This window comes from Parasteatoda tepidariorum, chromosome X2, assembly GCF_043381705.1.
Source record: "Parasteatoda tepidariorum isolate YZ-2023 chromosome X2, CAS_Ptep_4.0, whole genome shotgun sequence".
Lineage (NCBI taxonomy): Eukaryota > Metazoa > Arthropoda > Arachnida > Araneae > Theridiidae > Parasteatoda > Parasteatoda tepidariorum.
This window is the reverse complement of record NC_092215.1, coordinates 18,931,669-18,954,645: the sequence shown is the minus strand read 5'-3', so window position 1 is coordinate 18,954,645 and position 22,977 is coordinate 18,931,669. Positions and strand designations below refer to the sequence as shown.

The 22,977-nt window shown below is 27.6% G+C and overlaps 1 protein-coding gene across 1 annotated transcript; it reads left to right on the top strand.

The window, feature by feature from the left end:
• Nucleotides 1–612: 612 nt before the first annotated feature.
• LOC107450565 (cholinesterase) lies at nt 613–22,601 on the top strand. The gene is made up of 12 exons (XM_016066394.3): nt 613–1,338; nt 4,096–4,242; nt 7,621–7,771; nt 8,019–8,204; nt 10,451–10,644; nt 12,047–12,221; nt 14,558–14,751; nt 15,724–15,868; nt 16,777–16,939; nt 17,470–17,796; nt 20,836–20,913; nt 22,418–22,601. Exons 1-12 carry the CDS (start codon nt 886–888, stop codon nt 22,494–22,496), a joined length of 2,292 nt encoding a protein of 763 aa, XP_015921880.1. The 5' UTR covers nt 613–885; the 3' UTR covers nt 22,497–22,601.
• Nucleotides 22,602–22,977: the final 376 nt, after the last annotated feature.

The window sequence follows — 22,977 nt, the reverse complement described above, 5'->3', positions numbered from 1 at the left end:
GAAAGATTCAAATTAGTTCTGAAAATTCTGAAAGAGTCAGTTACTGAAGTCTTAAATATTATAGAAATATTTACATTTTTCGTATAAATGTCAGAAAAAGTTATAACAAATAAAATCATCAATAAGTATATAATTTTAGAAATACATAATAATTCATTTCTCTTTCTTTGTAGCAAGAAATGAAAGGGATGAAATTTTTTTTCTCTCACTTTTCGAAACAAATTAATTAATAACATAATTAGAGGCGAGATTATTAATTCCGCATTGTTCATAAATGATGAAATTAATTAAATATTTTCCCACTTATTGTGGACAATTTTAAATCTACCAAGTTCGAGTAAATTACTAAACTTTGAGAATTAATTTATAGCTAGTTTTCATTGTATTTCTATTCATTTTAAAATAATAAGAAGAAACTAATAAGAATGTATAGAAAATTAAATTTCAGTTTCTGAACGATCAAACCGGAAATCTAGTCGGGGTCGATGAAAAGCCGCAACTCCACCTTTCGTAAGGAAATAAAAAAAAACGGAAAGAAAAAGCAGCCAGTTTATTTTACTACTAGCGCCATCTGTGCTTACTCTTATACGGTTTACCTGCATACTGAAGATTACATGCGAACATAGTACTACCTCCGACTTGAGCTGCGGTCTGAACTGTAACTCTTTCGGTAGAAACGGTTCAATCGGTTTTTACAGTTTATCGTTCATATTAGTAGATAATTATAGAGTTTTTCTCAACCGATAGAGTTCGTCACAATTCTTTGCGAGTAAAAGGTTTTTAAATTCAACTTCAATATATATTAGTTTTTGTTTGTTTACCCTGTAATGAACCTTGATCCAAGAATCAAAATGTCTTATTAATATTTGTTATGATTACTTGAAAATGAATTTTATAACCAGTTATTCCGTTTACTCTTTCATCATATTAGTTTTTCCCTTTCAATTTAATTGCCAGATTTTAAGGAATCATTATTCAGGGATATTTAATGATGATTTAAGAGATCGTCAATACTCGAACGATAGATATTATCCTGGTGATCGTTACAATTTTATGGATCGTTCAAATCCTATTAGAATTGGATACGAGTCTGAGTACAGTGATTCTCGCTGTGTGGGGAATAGAAGCCCAACTTACAATTTAGATAGTTCCGTTACAGTTCGACTAAGTTTAGGTGATGTTACTGGTACCTATGTATTTCTTTGCGATGGACCTGGACAATCTGAATATGACAGACCCAATTCTAAATACGCCAAAACACCTAAAGTCTATAAAAATATAACTGTGTTTCTAGGTATTCCATATGCTTTGCCTCCAACTCAAGAGCTAAGGTTTAGGGTAAGTTTTAACATGTTAATATTTTCATCAATTCTCAGCGAAAAATGTTCAACCCCATTTGAAATGTAATAATTTCAACCAGGTATAAAGAATGGCTCAATTATTGATTATTAATTTATTTTAAGTTTAGTTAAAGTACATATTGTTTAGAGCATTTCTAATCAAATTACCATCATCTATAAGTTATGATTGTATGAAATCTCTTTAATTACAGGTGTGCAAAAAAAAAAGTATTAATCATCAGATTTCTGTTACTATTTTGAACACATGTGTAAAATTATATAAATTTGTAAAATATGTTTTGCTATTTAGTATGAAAAATGTAATGATTGTATTCTAAAAAGAGGTGTAATAGTCAAATTTTTTCAACGTTTCAATTTAATGTATGAAATCTCTGTAATTACAGGAATGCAAAAAAAAGTATTAATCATCAGATTTCTGTTACTATTTTGGACACATGTGTAAAATTATATAAATTGGTAGCAATATGTTTTGATATTTAGTATGAAAAATGTTTTGATTGTACTCTAAAACGAGGTGTAATAGTCAAATTTATACAACGTTTCAATTTAATGTACTTTTTTTCAACCAGTTGATATGTTTATACTTTCCATAAACGACAGTGGATTTTAATCTTTTAATGTCATTAGTTCTACAGGATTTTCACAGAGCACTTATTCGTAGTTTATATTAATTTAAGTATATATTTCCTGTTGTTGGCCATTATAGCAGAGGGGGTGCGATTGTTCTTGTTTCTCAGTGGCGCAATCTATAGCCAAGAATTCGACTTCGACCACACACATATGCCGCACCCGTTTATTCATACATCCATTCCTTCATCTACAGATCGCTATTCCATCGGCACAATGCTATTTTAACATCAAATTAATCTGATTTTTATCTGTGAAAACTATCTTCATTTTTTTTCTGAAGTGTTGTATTGTAGTAGTCAGTTTATTAAGGTGATAAAACATTTACTGTTCATATTCTCCATGATTTTATTTTTGGTTAGACTTCTCAGTTTTTTGGGCATGTGTTATTAAGCGAAAAAAGCTGTTCCCAACTAGTATAGCACCATATGCTACGAACAGACTTTCAAAATTTTGAAGAAAGTGAATTGATTAGATTGGTATTGGTTTTGCTGTAATAAGTTTAGTATTTGTGAGTAAATATTTGCTATAGTTTTGAGTAGTCACGTTATTGCAACCTTATGTTAACATGCATATTTCTTTGGACTGTAGGTAGCGTTATATTGAACACTGACTATATTTTAATTTTTGATAACTCTTTTTATGATTTGGGACATAGTTGCTTTTTCATTACTTAATTTTTATTTATTTTTAAAATGGTCTAGAAATAATGTCGAAGATTTTTTTTTATATCACTAGAAAAAAAAGAAAAGCAATTAAATTTTTTAGAAGATTTTCTTATTTATGTTGTATTTTATTTTGTATTTAATAACTATATTTTACTTGTGAAGTTACATTTTAATTCATTTTCTGTGATGCTTTTTTTTTTTTTTTTTTTTTTAAAATTTTTAACCTGAGCTAACTGTGTTTTTAAAAAGTCTAAGCAGCATCATAGATATGTGCATGTGCAAGAGTTGATTCTATTAATTTATCTTTGAAAAGGATGTGGAATTTTAGTTTTGATTAGTTCTCAAATTATTTTTTAATCAATTATTAATTGCATTTTTGTTATTTTTTTTAGCCATGCAGGATTTATTTTTCATTTGTACCTTTAAATGGGCATTTATATTATGTTTAACAGTGATTCTCTGTTGAGAAAAAAGGAAAGTAGTTTTATTTCCTCTCTGACATGATTTTTTTTCCATTGCTAACCAATTTTGGCATATTTTTATTGCCGCCACTTTCATCACATGCCAAAAAAAAGTAAAATGCTAGTCTCACTCTTAGTGCAGTAATATTCTCTGCATAACTTCAAAATTAATCGAAATATTCTTTACCTCTCTGGGCAATGTAGATCAATGGGGGGAGGGGGGCAAACGAGCCTTAGATATGTTTTACATGATTTATTCTTAAATAAATAGTTTTGTGAATTCCCTGCAAAGAAACTTATATAGTTTACCTTACTTGGATACTTTAAGCTTTCTCTTGCTACCACTTTTCGTCCTCCAGGGCTTAAAGCGTGAAGCATTAAATTAGTTATCCAGATACCTAGAACAGAGCTGTGCAACAGAAAAATCAACATAAGTGACAAAATATTCAAATTTGATATTTTTATATATTTGACATTTTTGTATATGCTACTTTTTGTAAAAAAAGAAAAAATTAAAAATAAATTTTATTTTATTAGTTTTTGAAATTTTTTTTTAGCATTCATAGCAATAGAAGAAATATGTTGTCAAGCCACTTATGTCGAAATTTATTGTGAAGCATTTCTATAATTTTACATCAGTACTGATTAGTGTTGTTTCTTCTAGAAAGTTTTATTAACTCATAATGTTGTGTTATTAACTCCAAAAAGAGTTAAAATAAAACGCTACAGAAATTTAATAATAAATCTTTATCATAAGGTAACTCCCTGAGCATTACTCCTTAATTATCTTCTAAATTTTAAGCTGGTGGCTTTTGTGTATTTAGAAAATTGGTTTTCCCCATGTTTCTTAATGGTACAATTTTATCCTTGAACTCATTACTTTGAAGTTTAAATTCACTTAAGATGCGTTTGTAATTTAAAAGTCTATAATCTAATTCATTGTTATCATACTTAGTAAAAAGTATTATCTTATTTTAGCCACCTCAAGTGCAACCATCATTCAAATCGAAATATGCTTTACAATATCGAAGTGCTTGTTTACAGCATCCACAGTATACAGGAATTAAATTTGGAATTACAGATACTTCTGAAGATTGTCTAAACTTAAATGTATTTTCACCATCCGTAAGTATTTTTGAATTATTTTCTTGACTTTTTAAAAATGATTTTGTAATTAATCTTATTTTATTGTTAATAAAAATTTTATATGGATTTCTTTATTACTGTTAACTGTTGGATTATATGTGAAAATTTATAAAAAAGCAATTTCCTGAGCTGATAAGTATTTTTGTATTTAATTACATAGAGAAAAAAGGGCCTTCTTTGCAGGGATGAAATTTGGTTTTGCCTCAACAAGCTTAGTTCATTGGTAGACAGTTTTGCTAAATTTTCATTTGTTTTCAATTACTATTATAAACCAGATGTTTGTGATAAACAATGAAACAAAAATTTCACTAAAATTACAAATCAGGAATTATTTCTTGCTTTAACACATTGAAAATAATGTATAGTAATCCAACAAGTTTTTAAGCTATAAAACTTTTTTGACAGCAAAAATTTGTTTTGAGCATCAATAAAATTTACCTACATTTTAAACATGAGTTATCCAAAGTAAAAAATATATTTGAAAATTCTTTTACTGCATAATTGAAATGGAAAAAAGGTCAAAAGCATTTGTTTAGTTTCAACAATAAAATGAAAGTGTAACATTATATTGTGTTTGTTTTCAAGTTAGCCCTAAAATATTAATATTGTTATTTTTTAATATTATTTTATTGAACAGTTTTGATAAAAACACTTGAAAATAACTGTCTTGATATCTAGCATGCTAAGTTTCCAATGCAATTTTCTTTTTGTGCTTATAAAAGGCATTGTCTGTTGGTTAAATTTTTTAATGATGTATAAAATTTTTAACTCATACAGTGGAATAACTGAATAACTTAATTATAGATTTTCTTCTAAAAGTTCCGACCACTTTATTTTAATCTACTTTTGACTTTTTATTGAAATGTATAAATTAACAGAGTCTATTATAATTAATTAGTATACTTTTTCACATGATTTTAGTTCGGTTACATAAGAGTATGGGAAAGACTAGAGTTCACCAATACACATCTGGATTCATATTTTATGCATCTGTTTTGACTTTTATTCATCAAAAATTTTACCAAAAATTAAAGTACACTTTGGAAAATTTTTGTTAAAATTGTTAGCCTTTTTTCCTTGTTGTTGAAGAAAATCTCATTGAGAGTCAATTAGTGAGTAATTAACCATTGAGTGTAAAGAGGGTGACAAAGGCATTCCTTTCATGTATTCTGAATTTTGGAAATTAATTGCTATTACTTTAATAGAGCCTATAATTACAGCTGTTTGTGGAAATGAATTTGCAACTGAAAAAGGGGACAATATTTGAAATGCAAGCTTTGTTTAGGCATGAGCAATTTAGATAGCATTTCCAAATTGTCCTGTGATGGAATCCCTTTTTATGCCACAAATGAAGGTGTTAATTGTGATAGGAATTTTGAACATCTGGTAAATGGTAGAGAAGAAAAGATTGTATAACTGATAATGAATTGTATAAACGTTTTATTAAATAAATATATTAATAGATATTGCTTTAGCACTGCCAAGAACCATAATTGTTTGTAAAAGAGAATTTTTTAGTTAAAATAGGATAAGATTTAAAAAACTAGCATTATTTGGTGAAGAATATAATACAGTTGAACCTGTTTATCTCGAACCTCTTTATCTCGAAAACCTCTATATCTCAAAATTTTTAAAATTCCCTACATTTACTGTCTAAAATAAATGTATTTTCCATCTTTATGTCGATTTTTTTTTTCAAAAACTTCATCTCTCGAATTTCTAATAATAGAGCACAAATGTCAAAACTTTCCTTATCAGCAGAACTCGTAGACAGAGATGAATTTTGTGATTCCACAGGAAGTAAGGATGAACAGGTTGGGGGTGTTTCTTAGAATTTCAACCACTATCCCTGCACTTCCTTAACTAGAAAGGAATACAATGATTCTGGCAGTAAGTGAGGGGTTAATAAGTAGTGACCTTCAGGGGTTAGCTTTTTAAAATAGATAAGAAAGCTAAGAATAGAAATTCATTTTGACCTCAAAATTGCAGCCAGTGGATCAAAGGATAATTAAGAGTTTTAAAGTGAACTATAGAAAACGATCTATGAGGAATTTGCGATCTTTCTAACCTCAAAAGAATAATTGAAACAAATAAGGTTATCAGTCAAAAATCTTATTTATTATTTTCAGTTTTAAATGTATGTTAAAAAACTGTTATATAAATAGATGTATGTGGTATAATTAATTGAAAGAAATGTCTATATTTTTCTACTAAAAACAAAGTACTTTTAATCAAATTTCTTAATTAAATTTAATTTCTTTATAGTACCTGTATAACGTGAAACCTTTCTATCTCGAATTTTTCACCTTTCCCCTTGAGATTTGAGATAAATAGGTTTGACTGTATTATATTTCCTCATTGTCTTGTGATGGAATAAATATATTAATAGATATTGTTTTAACACTGCCAAGAACCATAATTGTTTGTAAAAGAGAATTTTTTAGTTAAAATAGGATAAAATTTAAAAAACTAGCATTGTTTGGTGAAGAATATAATAATTATATTTCCTCATTATTTTGTGATGGAATCCCTTTTCATGCTACCAATTAAGGAGCCAATTGTGACAAGAATTTTGTACATACTTTTAATTTGTGGAGAAAAACTTATATTTCATATATTTTTCTAGTAAATATTCTTTAGATATCTTGGTCTAATTAACTTGCACATAATGAAGAAGGATTCTAAATAATGTGAAGCATTGTTTTTTGGCTAAATAGTCAATCAATAATTCTAGGGTGATTACTTTGTATGTTTTATCTGTTAATTATAGTATAATCTTTGTTAGTGGTAATTCACTAGCTTAATCTTTGTTTTACAGTTCCCTTCACAATTTTAAATTTCACTCTCTAAAAATTAAAAATTGATATTACTCTCCAAATTTTTTTTTAGAATAACACTGACCCAGACAGCTAAACCTAAAAAAATGTCAAGTAGAATTCTATTTTTTTTATTGACAAGATGATTCGAAAAACTAATAGAATATTATATCAGTTATAAAGTTGCTACAGTTTATCAGTATACATAATAATTTTCTCATTTTTTTCATTTTTTAAGAAAAATTAATAACTGAAATTTTTTAAGAAATATGATGATTTCTTAATAATATTTAATCATCTTGGTTATCTTGCTCTTTTTTTTTTGTTCCTGAATTAGTTAAGCTTGGGTTCATTTCAATAGGCATTTTACAGTTTTATATTGCCTTTGTAAAAGAATGTTATTGCTTTTGCAAACTATCCTGGTTGCTAGCACTTTTGTTTAAAGTTTAAACAAATATTATTTTGTTTCAGCATTATTGATATGAGTTGTTTGTAAGGTTTTATAGTTATTTGCTGATGATTGTTTTTGCTTTTTTTACAGGTTAAGGGACAGAATGAAAAATATGCCGTTATGGTGTATATTCATGGTGGAGAGTGGCACCACGGGAGTGGTAAAACATTTCCGGCACATATGTTGGTTGCTTCTCAAAGTGTGGTAGTTGTAACATTCAATTACAGACTTGGAGCATTAGGTAAGTTTTTCTATTCTCATGTTTTAATATTAAGCAAAGTATTATGCTTTTCATTTTTCTTTTATAAATTGAAAAGACTTTTATGTAAAAATGAATTATTCCAGGTAGATCATTTTATGTTTATTTTCTCTATTATAATTTTGTTTTCTTTTGTTAGTACTTAGTTAAATATCCAGGTATATCAGAATTATATCATTGTAATTAAATTGCAATATATATTATTACTTACTCTGTTTTTTTATTGTAGGCTTTTATGCAAATGGACAAGAATCCTCTCCTGGAAATTATGGTTTGTTTGATCAGGCTTTGGCAATTGAATGGGTATATGACAATATTGGAGCATTTAATGGAGATAATGAAAGAATAACTTTGTTTGGTCCTGGTTCTGGTGCAGCTAGTGCTGGCATTCATGCATTGTCTGCTAGATTAGGAAGTAAGTTCTGCTTTTTATTATTATGTTTTTTACGATTTGCAACAGAAAATCTATACAAATAATATTTTTTTCGAAATCATTGATGTTATTTGAGGATTGTATCTAAATTTATTTTCAATGGAACATCATTTTCAAAAAGTTTTATGCTGAAATTTATTAAAATATATTTCTATTTATGACTGTTTAGTTGTTTAGTGCTTACTTCAATTATTATAAAAACTAAGATTAATAGAAAATATATTATACAACTGTTATCTTTATACAGTCCAATTTTGATATCATAAACTTAAGGAGTAATACTAAAAATTTTGTGATATCTGAAATTTGTGATATCAAAAATCAAATATTGAATGTTTTTTTTAACAGTTTAATCGAGAGAATTATAATAATAAATGTACTAACATTTTATAAGTGGTTTAACATGTATTTACTTAAAAAAAAAAATAGATACTTCTTACATTGTCAATATTTTCGCTCTTTCATTTAATTTCATTTTTGTTATTCTGTTCTATCATCTTCTCCTTCTGGTATATCTCTAGATGATACTACTTCATTTAATATTTCTGATTTTTCCCAATCATATACTTTAACATTATTGCTCACAGTAACTATTTCCTCATAAATATAAGTTTCTTTCAAATTTATTTACTTAGCAAGTTTTTTCTAGCCATATGGGAACTTATTCTTATCTATGCATACATATCTTAAAAGTCCACTTATTTAAGAAAAGATAATTCAAACAATTTCTTTTCAAATATGGCAATCTCTGTTTAATGTTTATATAAAAATATCTAATTCAAGTAAACTTGCTAGGGATGATTCAGCATGCCTTATTCAAATCATTAACCAAACTGAAGATATAATTACTTTTAATAAATATTATAAAATTAGCAAGAGTAAAGATTGACTGTTGAAAAAATAGATTGTCGTCAGAATTCAGTGATAAATACTATTACAGGCAATAATGAAGATTTTCTAAAAAGAATTAATTTGTCACATATAGATGAATAGTTTCTGATCTTTTTCTGGTGTATAAAATGTTTTTGCTAATGAGATAAGTTAAGATCTTGCTCTTTGGTTGAACATCACATTAAATTAACTGATGATGTTTCTGCTTGGCAAAAACCTTATCATGTACTGTATCACTTCAAGACGGAAATGAGGAATCAGCTTAAAAAATTTTTGGATGCAGGAATTATTCAGCCTTCCACTTCTAGTTATGCCACTCAAGAAGGCAGGTGGTTCATATCGATTAGTAGCTGATTTAAGAAAGCTAAGTACTAAAACCTAATCCAATAATTTTCCTATTTAAATTTAATGGAAATGCTAGACCTAGTTTCTGTATCAAAATTCTTTTCATCGTTAGATTTAACCTCAGGTTTTCATCAAATGAAAATGCATCTTGATCATGCTCATTTAACAGGTATTGCACCCAAACATAGAAACTTTGAATACATGCCTTTCTGCCTAAAGAATGCAAGCTCTAGTTTTGAGCAGTTAATGTCCTTTGTACTTGCTAACTTGACTGATTTATCCATTGGTTGCTATATTAATGATGTAATCACTGCAAGTCGAACCTTTGAAGAAAGAACATATTGAAAAACTATGTATTGTGCTTAACTGTCTCAGAGAGGCAAATCTAAATCTTAAGCCAAAGAAGTGTTCCTTACTAAAGAATGAAGTAACATATCTTAGACTTATAGAAGGTGAGGTGATGCCAAATCCTAAAAAAGTATTGAAACCTTTAAAAGAGCCATTCCCCCTCGAGATAAGCAAAAACTGCGAGGTTTTATTGGTTTAACTGGATTTTATTATTCAAATCTTCACCACTCTTAGGGCTTCAAAAATTTCATAAAATCATTAAAGAATAGTATTTAAGGATTGGAATTTAAGAAAAAATTTTAAATTGCTCCAGAAATTAGGAAAAAAAAATAGCTTTTTTTGGTGATCAAATATATTTTAAGAAATCACGGATCACCAAGAAATGTATTCAGCCAAAATGAGTTGTTTTTCTGTTACCAACACAGCAAACATATAGGGAGATTTTTTGTGACATCAAAAACCATATGTTATTCAAGTTGATGGTATTGAGGTTCGGCTGGTTGATTTTAAAGCTCTGTTAAAGTCATTGCATCTCGAACACTTATTGTAGTTTTGAATTCAGTTTCTTGTTCTGTTAATTTTTAGACCTTTTTAAAATATTGATTTTTAATTAATGCCTTGTTTTTGTAATTATTGTCTTTTAGAAAAAATTCGTCGAGTTATTGCTCAAAGTGGATCTGCTGTTGCTGACTGGGCTGTCACCAAAAGCAATTATACAGTGTTCAACAACAGTATTGAGTATGCATTATTGCTAAATTGCTATTTCCAATCATCATGGAGAACTGTCTCTTGTTTGCAGAGTTTGCCTTCAAGTTTATTTGAAACAAAGTTATTTGAGGTATATGAGAGTTTCAATAAAAAAGAACTTTTATCATGTCTATATCATGATCTTATATTTAGTATTTGAAAACGTTTTTATTTAGTTTTTATCAAGTATTTGAATGATTTGTATGAGTTGTATTAAGTTTCTATTTTATGAGCTAAATGTAGTTGCTAGTTTTAGTAAAAATTAAGTTAAAACTAAATTTTTATAACACTATTTCATTTATGTTGACTGTGTAATAAATTTATTATAATAAAAAGTTGTGCTTCAACATAATCTGATATTCTAAATAGCTTATCTTTGGTCTAGAAGAGGCCAACTTAAGATCTCTATTAATTAGTACAGATTGTGATTAAAGTTACAAAATCAGAATATACTTTCCAAAATAAAAATATTTTTATTTTAACAGATATACATTTTTGACCCTTAAGAAGGGATGCTTCAATCTGCAAGATATGGTATCAGTAGTTTAGACTACTAGACTAGTTGAAAGACTTAAGTCTTTGATCATTCTTTCTACTATTTGTTCACTATATCTATCGAACTTTTGTGGAATTCAGACATTTTCCGCTTTTTATTGAATTTGTTTTTTCGAAGATAATTTTGTATAACAAATATTTTTATTAACATTAATTGTTTAATTTAATAATGATTGCCAAATATTTGACCACAAAGAATAATTTTTTTTGCATTACATTTTGTTGTTTTAGGTTAATAAGTTTTTAGTTCAAAAATTTCAGAGAAATTTTATGAAAACTTTGAGCTATAAAAATTAACAAAATTTTTTTATTTTGAATTAATTTGTTAACTTATTCAAAGTTTTAATTTAGCTTTTTTTTTAAAAAAACAAACAAACTACATACTTTTAATAAATGTAAAAATTTCTATAGTTTTATTACTAATTCAAAAGGGTTTTTGATCATTATTATATTAGATAATAAAAAATCATAAATAACTGTAGAAAATTATTTTTTTTATCTTAAATTATCTTTGAATAAAAAATTCTTTAAATGATATAAGAAAGATTTTTGAATCCCACAGATGGTTTTATATAAAGTATGTAAAAATAGCATTAGGTTATAGCAAAATGTAAAAATAGCATTAGGTTACGACACTAGACTGTTGGAATTATATGTTTCAATTTGGGGATTGTCATATAGAATTGATGGGGACCTATTTGAAAAAAAGCTATTTCTTCTGGGCTTATATCATTGTGTTATAAAATGTAGACTTAAGTTTATTGTTATTTATTGATAAATTTTATTTAATTCTGATATAAATAGTAGTTATAGAGAAACTACATTTAATAAACAAAGCTGCAAAATAGTAAGTCGTAACAAACAATTAAAACATAGCTTGTTTCAGTGTTCTTTAATAACTAAAGTAACAAAAAAGAATTATGTAATATTCTTTTTAGCCTAAGACAGGATGGTTGTCGTGGAATCCCGTAATTGATCTCTGTACACGTGAGAGAAATAAAAGAATTTTGCCTGATTCACCAGAAAACATGCTTAGAACTCATTATGAAAATCTGCATGATGATTTTTCTTACCTGGCTGGTGTAACAACAGATGAAGCAGCTACTATGTTTCGTAAGTGTAAATGAATACAAAGTTATCTGAATACTCAGAATAATCACATTAATATCAATCAAATTAATTTCTTTTTGTCAATAGTTTTGGACGTAAGGTTTATTTGGAAGAGAAGCCTGCCACAAGCCATTAAACGAAACAAATTATAATTTCCTGGAAAGATTTATTTCAAAAGCTACAGCAATATTTTATCTAATTCTCAAAAGAAAATCAGTACGATTGTAAAGCTTGTTTTATAGTGGGCCAGTAGGGCAGTCAGAAAACTTCTCCAGGTGAAGCTTAAAACAGATAGTTTTTGTATCCATAAATTTTCAATATGAAAACTTATGATTTTCACTACAAAAGTTTATTATTTATGATTAACATTGTGATCGTATCGATTTAAACTTAGGATACAACATAAGGGGAAGAAAAGATAATCTATCAAGCGAATGTTTAACTTGAAAAAGAAAGATTAATATAATTAAGAATTAATTAGAAAATGTTAATTAAAGCTAAAATAATAGTCGACATTATTACAGTTACTAAGTTTATTAATTGATAAAAATGATCTATATTATATAGCTTTAACAATTTAGTAAAAAGTTTGTGCACATGGCAATTACCAAAAAATCAGGACAGATATAATTTAAACATAATATAAATTTAAAACTAGGCACTTATAAGTGAAACTTAAGGGGGAAAAGAAATACTATATTTAAGAAAAATATGTATCCATATCTGACAATGTTTCTCCCGGGAGAAAAAATCAAAATGCCACCCAGTGGAAAGAATTCCCTCTTCCTGTATATTATATGGTAGGTCAGGACTATCTGAGTGAATAATGAAAGGAAAAACTTCTGTTGCCCCTACTTTTGCAACTGCACTGTTAATGATTTCTGTTTATTGGCTGTGGATCACTGGGTGATTCATCTGTGGTTGAGTGAAGTGGCTATCAATGCAGTGGTGGAGCTGCTTTCCATCATAGAAACAAAACTATTCTGCTAACCGATCTCAGTTTGAAGTTTTTTTTTTTAAAAATTAAAGTGCCATAAATATGGAATTTAATTAAATTGTTTAACAATGAGATTGAATAAAATGCACTCATGAATATAATAATTATTGAAATACTGGCCATATAACAACTTAGACAGTATATTACATATATAACCATGTATTACAGGCCATATTACATATTTACAAATCTGTAACAATACTAAAATCTCATATGACCAGTTTATCAATCAGATTTGACAAAAGGCTTTTCAGAAGCTGATTTATTAAATTCACTCTAGGATTGCACAGAATAAGTGCAAAAAAATTAAAAATGATAGGAGAGCAAGAGAGATCTGATAACAATAGTTCTTATTATAATTCTTACAAAATAGTGAATTTATGCAGGATTGGAGTAATTTTAAAATATTTATTATTGTAAATTTTAACAACTATTTCAGTCACCATCCAAACATTGTTCATAAATAAGTATTTAAACAGTGATTCCTCATATGCACTATGAGACGTTAAATATGCCAAAAACTCGTAACGGGGACGTGAAAACAAGTTATGAGGCATTCTCCAAGAAGCTTAATTGTCCAGTGTGAAAAAAAATACCTTTTCAGTAGATTTCTGTTGGCAAAATTGTAACCAAACTTAATTTATCTACATACATAAAAAGAGAATTCGACTTCTTTGTTCATACGTGGGGAGAAAATAAGAATAATTCTGAGTATCAAATTACATCTTGTTTTTCCTTGTTGCAGGTGTTTGATCAGTCCTAATTGGAATCATGGATAGCTCAAATATAATATATATATCTCTTTTTCTTCTTTTAAAAATCTTGCTTTAGCTGTTAACAGAGAGCATTATTATGGTTGTCCTTATTAATAGATGGGTAAGAGATTAGAAAAATCATATACCCCTGCTTTAATAAAAAGGGACTGAGATACTTGGTAGTCCTGGGTTCTAAGGTTTCTTAAGTCTAGCGGAATCAGTGTTTAAGCATAGAGTGAGATTTTATCTTTTTAAGATTTTTAAACTAAATTATATATTTTAAACTAAAAATAAATAATGTGTGGAAGTGCTTTATTTTCTTTTAAATTAAAATTGATCTAAGTTTGTTAATGAGTTAAAATGTTTTCAATAAGTCATTTTGAATTTTTTATTATTTTCTATTCTACATCCAATCCATTCTTTTTTAACACCAATAGTAGTAAAACAGTACACCAATAGTTATTACAAAATTTTGTAATGGCTGTAAAAGTAATAAGACAGGGAAAACATTTTATGTATTTTTATTAAATATTTCTTAGTTCTGTTATACTCTGGAAAAAAGAGTTTATTTTTGATTTTCTTTTTAGTTGTAGATCCTGAAATAAAAAAGAATAATTATGTACTCACTGTAAAGAAGTTTAAGGAAAAAATTCAGGAATATTCATCAATTTTCAACTATACTCTTGACATTGCTGGTTTAACCAAAGCTATTGAATTTATGTATGTGCCAGCTCAGAAAAATCTTCACAATCAGACTTTACTTAGAGAGGGCTATATCAATGTAAGTTTATATTTTGAAAATATTTTGATTCATATAAATTAGTACAATGAATAAAAAAAACATGCTTTGTAATATGGTAAAGTTATAGAGGCTTATATATAGTTTGTCTAAAGTAAGAACTCCTCTAGCCATTCGTCTGGACCCGTGGTAGTGACTATGGTAATGAAGTATAACTATTTCAAATATGGTTGGGTCATTGTTTAGGGCAGGTTTTGACTCGGGTCAGCTAGAGAAAAGGAATATTTTTCTTCGATCTATTGTGTTAGCCCTAGAGTAGCTCTAGTATATAATTTATGTACATGCATTTTTGTTTGAAAATTATTTAAGCATTTTTTAACATTTCTTTTTCAAAACTACATAAATTGATTTATCAACTTACTATAAAGCTTAAAATATGTGCAGTTTAAAGCTTAAACTAACAGCTTGTCTGAATGTGAATAACTTAATTGTGGGAGAATTAGTTGTAAATTCAAATTATAGTTTTTAGAATTATGTTAATAAGATATTTTACTCTTTTTTTTTTGATAATAGATTTGCTTGGTTTTGGAACTATATCCATCAATTGTTTTTGTAGCAAACTCTGTAACTCACTTTAAAACATATTTTCTTTTAGTATGTTTTGTATAAATTTCTTATGGAATTTTTTACCTAAAAAAACCTAAGTGAAATTTATTTTTGGCAAAATTAAGACTTCCCTTAAATCTTTTTTACATGTTCTTATATCTCTTCTTTAAGTTTTATTTAATTGCAATTTTAAATAATTTGAATTTTGCTAGTTTAAAAATGAGTACCGAGTTTTAAGAGCAATGTTTAATATTTCATTTAATTATTGCATTTTTACTTGTATAAAATTGTTGCTTTGTCCCTTTTGTCTTATAAAATTATTTTCTATGCATTTTATTTTCTATTTTCTGCAGAAAAAAAGTTAATGACCGCCGTCTTAATATTGTTTTGTCTGCCCTATATTTTCAGATGCTGTCTGACAGTTACTTTGTAGCTCCAAATAATAAGATGATGAAACTTCTGCTTGAGCGAAATATACGGACTTATGCTTATGTATTGAATGGTTCCCTTGAAGGATTGGAATCAATGAGATCGTATCACCCACTTAAGAACAGTAAGTTTGTTATTCGTAAAAATGTTTAGTATTCAAGACAATTATCTATTAAAGAATTAAAATTTAAAATCCAATTTAGATCTGTTTAATTTATTTTGATTGAATTCAGGACATATAGAAGAATAAGAACTTTTTGTTTTACCCAATTGTATTGAAGCTTTATAAAGAATTGTGCACTAACTATGCATGTACCAAGCCAAAACCGTGTACAAATCAAACAAACAATTTATTTTTCTAATAAAGTTTGTTGAAGCCTGTAATATTTATTTTATCAAGCCTTTAGGTTGCGTTATTCAATATTGATATCCTGTCCATTGAAGGTTGTAGTGATTTTTCCAAATTTTCCTTTTTTATATATTTATTAAACATAACAATAGGAACACTAAACATAAACACAAATAAACATAAAATTTTCCTGATTATGCATTATATATTCAAATCGGATTTTTCCGATTCCACGAGATGTTTATCTCGCCAGTACAAGTTTCATTCTGGTTGAATTCTCCCTCGGTTAGGGAAGACGCCTAGTAGAAATCCCTTTTGTGGGGATTTAACCTTATTCGTGGCTTGAGTTGCCACCCAACCGGCTTGATTGATAAGTAAAATATTACAAAGCCTTTGTTCAACTCATATTTTTCTTCGAGCAAAAATAAAGTTTCTATTAGGATTAAATAAATATACCTAAATTTCTTAAATTAAAATTAACATTTTTAATTGCATGCCTTAGATAAGTTGAATCATCAGTTTTTTTAAAATGTATTTAAGCTCAAAGAAACCTGTCATATTTAAGTCATACTGATGAATATTTTTTCAACTATGTATTTTTCTACTATGCAATTTTTTCAACTATGTTTTTGACAATTAGCAATATGAATTTATTTATGTCTTATGTTACATTTCGTTTTCAGTTACTCCTCATGACATTGAATATTTTCTTATCACTGGTTCTCCTTTTATGGATCCAAGGTTGTTTCCCAGTGGCTTGAATTTGCAGGAAGCAAGATGGACTGAAGCAGATCGTAATCTCAGTCAACTTTTTATGCAGACATGGGCAAATTTTGCTAAATTTGGGTATATATATTTTTTGTACTCAATGCTTCAAATCAAAGCGCAATATCTTTTCATCATTTAATGAAGTAGTGATATAAATGAGGTATTATGCATTAAAATTGCTTAGTAGTTAAAAATAAAAACAAACTAGTAAATCAGGTAAACAAGGCATCACAAGCTTTTCTCCCCCCTCTGATGCACAAGAAAGGCATCTTTTGAAAATGATTCTGCAGAGAAAAAAAAAAAACCTCTCTTAAAAAAATTATGCAGAAAATAAAACCAAACTTTTTTTACTTCCCAAATGAAAAGTCTTTCTGCAAGAACTTTGTATTCTGGCTGTATTGTTGTGATTCTGTCACTGCAATATTAACTAGTAAAGCAGCTTATTAGCGTATATTACAAGTTTATTTAGCCTTACATGTATTTCAGGTTTGAGGATTTTCAAAGGCCCAATCTGACCTTTGTTGACTTATATTGTAAATTTATCTTTGATTAAAATGTGCTAATACTAAAACTAATAGACATTTCTTTTTTTTTTTTTTACTTTTTAGAAATCCTACTCCTGCCAAAGTTTTTAATATTACATGGGAACCTGCAAATATTAAAAATATGCAGTATTTACTCATAAATACTACAAATTTTACATCAGTAATGAGGTCTAATTACCGTCAGAAAGAGAGCCAGTTCTGGAGTGACTTTTTGCCCACTTTAATGAAAGGTCAATTCAGTTTTCCTACTACTTATTGTCAACCTGAGTATGAAATTTGGCAAAATCAGAAACGTATCTATCAAGCATCATTATGGGGAACATTAGGAATCATACTACTCATTATAGTGTTATGTGTGTTGTGTTCTTTTCTATATTGCAGAGCTAAAAGGTAATTTCTAGAACTGATTTTAAATTATTATTTTTTTAAATATTGTGAATAATTCTACTTCTTTTGAATTAATTCATTGAATTCTTCTGATAAAACTTATCTAAAATAAGATTAATTTTATAGTTTCTTCTGACTATTAGCTGAGTCAATAGACTTAAAAGTGGGTTTTCATTCAAGTATTTCACTCTAAAATGTGAAGGAAAGCTCAAAAATATGTAACAGTTTTTAGAAAAATTTCTTTTTCCATTCAAAAATGTATGCTAATAGTTTTTATAAATATTTGTTCTTGCCAGTTGAAGGATTAAAGAAATAAGTGCACAGAAAAAGCAAAATGTGTAAAGTTTGCTTCTTATATTTTGTTGGATTATATTTAAAAAAGTCATAACTTTCTGATTTATGTTTTGTTATTTATATATATATATTTATCCATTCCATAGTCCACATCATTAGATCCATTTTTATCGTAAAATATTATGCCGTAACTTTTACAGTAATATATCTTTAATTCGAGTAATTTAGTAATTTCACGTCCATTATTAATGGTAAAATTACAGTAAATCAGATTTTTTTTGTTTTGTAACATGTTCCGGTAAAATGGATTATACAGTAAAAAGTGTCTGAATTTTTTTTACTGTAATTTCATCTGGAGTTCTTACAATATATATATACAGTACAGAACCCGTTATCCGGAAATCAGAAAACCGGAAAACCAGAAAACCGGAACGAAATTCGATAAATTTTCCCGCCATTTTTTAAACAAAAATTTTTTTTTCCTTATAAGATTTTAGGATTTTTCTTTCTTTTTTGAAAGATGTTCACCTTACCATCATTTAGGAAATAATCATTAGTGTATTACTTCATCGTTTTTTCTTCTTTTCAAGATTATTTCCTAAAAAAAAATTTTTTTTAGTTGGGTTTAACAATAAAAAAACGGCTTTTTGTAGCGATTCAGAAAACCGGAAAAATCAGTTATCCGGAATAGTGATGGTCCCGATCGTTCCGGATAATCGGTTCCCTACTGTATATATATATATATATATATTACCCATTTATCTCGAATCTCACAGGAAAGGCAAAAAATTTAAGATAACGAGGTTTCGAGTTATACCGGTACTTTAAAATTTTTTATTTAATTAAGAAATTCTATTAAAACTGCTTTAATTGTTTTTAGTAGAAAAATACAAGCATTTCTGTAAGTTAATTATACCACATACATCTATTTACATAATTTTTTTTAACATACATTTAACACTGAAATATCTTTACAAAGAATAGCAAATCCCCCATAGCTAATATTTCCTTGGGGTTCAAGAAAAGTTTGTAAGAGTTCTACAGCTTTTTCTGCTTCTTTGCTCTCACTTTTGGTTCATCAATATAATTTTCAACTTCTTCATCTGATATTCTTTTGACATTATCTATGATTTCCACATCTGTCAATGTTTTGCATGGTGCCAGGCAGTTGTCCACTCTTAAAAATCTTCCAAATTAATTTCAACCTTAAATCCCGATTTTATTGCATTCCATTCTTGCAAATCTGGCACTGTATTTTTAGCGTCAACAGTTTCTTCTTTAACTTTACTGAGGCCTTCAACCTCTTGTTCATCATCTTCACAGCTATTCTTAAAACCATCCATTTTAAAATCATTTTGGATAATTTTTAGAGACACATTTCTCCAAGTCATTCTGATAGCATTGAACACATTTATTTTTGGAAGAGAATTTGTTTCATTGACGGCATCTACAAGTTTGCATACAAACTGATTTCTTTAGCTCACTTTAAAACTCTTAATTATCCTTTGATCCATTGGTTGCAATTTTGAGGTGAAAATGAATTTCTATTCCTATCTTTTTTATCTATGTTGAAAAGCTAAGCCATGGTGGTCACACCGTCCTACTCATCAATCCCTCACTTACTGTCAGAATCATTGTATTTTTTTCAAGTTAAGGAAGTGCAGGGACAGTGATCGAAATTTCAAGAAACACCCACCCCCAACCTGTTCACCTCTACTTCGTATGGATTCACAAAATTCATCTCCGACTGCAAGTTCAACTGATGAAGAAAGTTATGTTGCTTGGACATTTGTACTCTATTATTAGAAATTTGAGAAACGGAGGTTTTAAAAAAATGTTCCACATAAACATGAAAAATACATTGAATTTAGATAACAAATGTAGGGAATTTTAGAAATTTCAAGATTCAGAGGTTTTTGAGATAAAAAGGTTCCAGATAAGCATGTTCAATTGTGTGCATATATATATATATATCTATATATACATAGAAGTTAAAAAGTCCTAGCTCCTCAGAATTTTTAAAAATTGATGGTGAAGCGTTATTAAAATTAAGGTAAACTAAATTTGATTAATTTTAGAAGAACATTTATTTAAATTGTTTGCAAATAGTGATGATCAAAATTAGTATAGGTCAAATTTTATATATATNATATATATATATATATATTGCAGAAAATTGCAAGTTTTTATTTTGTCATCTGTTAATTAAAAAGTTAAAATGCATGCTTATTTCAGATGTTGAATATTAATGATTCATTTTTTAAATATTTAAACTGAATTATTAGTGTTTAATAGCTGATGGATCTGCTGTGAAACTAATTACTGAATTTTAGCTGATGCACCTACTCACTAAATTGAGCCTAAAAGGTTTATTTCTGACCACTTTTTGGAGGCGTATAGTTATTTTTTAGATGATGACATTGTTTCATTTATCAGCTTTTGATGTATGTTTTAATTTTAAAAATTTTGTGAACTATTTTTTTTTTTACAATTTATGCATGCAATTTATATTGATTTTTATATTACAGGAATAAAAATAAAGAAAACAAATTAAACGAAGCATGAATTATAATATTTAAGGGTATAAAACAGTAAAAAAGGGAAAAACTGAGGATAATTTTGTAATAAACAGCTTTTATTGAAAACAAAAATTATTAATTTAGAAGTTTTGACATGAATCTGATGGTAAAATGTTTCAGTGCAATTTCAAAGCTTTTTTCTTATGACATCTATTTTTTTTCCTATTAGTAAACATGTTGTCAGCACAGAAGATATACCTGACTCTGTATCATCAGTTAGTCCATATTCAATGGATTCCCTTTTACAGTAAGTCTAGAATTGTCAATTTAATTTTTGACTTGATTAAGCATATTTAAAGAATTTATATATCAGATGAGCTTAAATGACTGTGTGTGTGTTTGCTTTAAAAATTTATCATTTCTATAAATACTAAACTCTGTCTCTATAGTTTTATCATTTATTTAGAGAGGGATAAGGTTCATTTAGCAAATTTGAATTATAAATCTTTAGATAGGACTTCAATTTAGATCTTAAATCTTTCCTATTTTTTAAAAATATTTTACTAAGGCTAACTTGGGTTTCTTCAATAATGAAAAATGCAGTTTAAGTTTTCTTTAAATAATTAATTGATGATTAATGTTATTTAATGTTATACAATGTTTTTTGAATTATGAAATTTAGTTATTTTGAATCAGAACAAAATAACAAATTGTTTGACTTTGAGAAAAAATTGAATTGCCAAAACAACCTGCATTTTAGTTGTTTGTATTAAATCTAAAGTTGCAAACTATTATTTAGCATTGGAACGAAATAAAAATTAACTGTTAAAGCTATTAATGTCTTAAGCATTTGTATTTATATTTATTGTATTTTTCATGGTGCGTAGCTTTTTTAAAAAATGCTTCAAGGTGCTTATTTTCGATTTTCGGTTTTTAAAAGCCCTTAGAGGTGCATTTTTTATTGCGTGTTTTTAAAAAATGATTAATTTTCCCTATTCGGAAATGAGTTTTTTTTCTTTACAATATCAATTTACGCTATGTACAGGGTTATTCATAATTCCCTCCGGGGTTTCGAAGCGTTATAGTTAAAAACAGAAGAAGAATATGAAAAAAAGAAACATATGAAATTATTCTGAAACTATTCAAGTTTTATTTACTTAGGTTACAGGTGTTCTATGTGTGAACCTTTGGTCACACGGCATACATCAATGTGATAGTCCAGTTCCTTCCCTGAGGGAATTATGAGTAACCCTGTATTATGCAAGGGCGTGGTTTTCGCATTGTTTTATTCAACGTTTTAACCATTCATTCAAACACAATGTATTTAGTCATACCATCGGCCGTAGCGTATGAAAGCACCAATCATTGTACTTGTATAATGAAATACTTGCGGGTCCGCATGTGCATCTACTGAGCTGGATTTAGTGAAATTCTTGCACTCTCATGTGCAACTCTGCTGCATTTTGTAGGATATTCTCAATTTCAGGCTTCATTTTCCACTTTCTGAAATTGAACTGCAAAATCTCTCCATCGTTTTATGGTGGCTAATATAATCAGGAAAAGCGTTCTTTGTCAAAAACTAGCAAATTTTTCGTGATCATGTAAAAGTCTTTGAAAATTATTTTGTTAACGTACGTAGTGCTTGAAAAGTACTTAAAAGGTGCTTATTTTTTGTTGAATGATTTGGCTATGCACCCTGATTTATATTTGTTGTATTTATATTATATAATTTATAACCACAAATACTATTTCTAGTTGACTAATTTATTACTTAATTGTTTTATTAAATGTTTATATTTTATACATTTCAGTAACATGAAGAGAAGTGAAAGCAGTAACAAATATTTGACTGAACGTTTACATGTTGAACAGAAGCACACCCAAGTTTGAAGTCTATGAAAAACAGTCTTTGCTGTGATAAAGTTAAATGCTTGATTAAGTCAATGTGTGCAATAATGTGATTTGGTACTATTGTTTTTCATAAGTTTAGAAAAATGTTAATTGACCATACACCGGTTTAAAAAAAACTAAGTAATTAGGTGCAATTTAAGAGGATATTTATAGGGACCTTAAAATATTGAATTTAGTAATTAGTCTAATCATAATTTTAGAAATTATATTCAGTGTCTGACTTTAAAATTTTTCCAAAATATTTCTTTATCATGAAAAAGTTATGTATAAATATCTAATTTTATATGTAGTTGAAAAATTTATATTATAGTGGTCCCTAGTTATATCAAAATATATAGTATATAATAAGAACATATATAAATCGTAAAAATATATTAATAAAAAATATATTAATAGATTTGTAATTTATTTTAATAATTATTAATAATCACTTATTAATAATTCCTGTTGAATTGAGTTT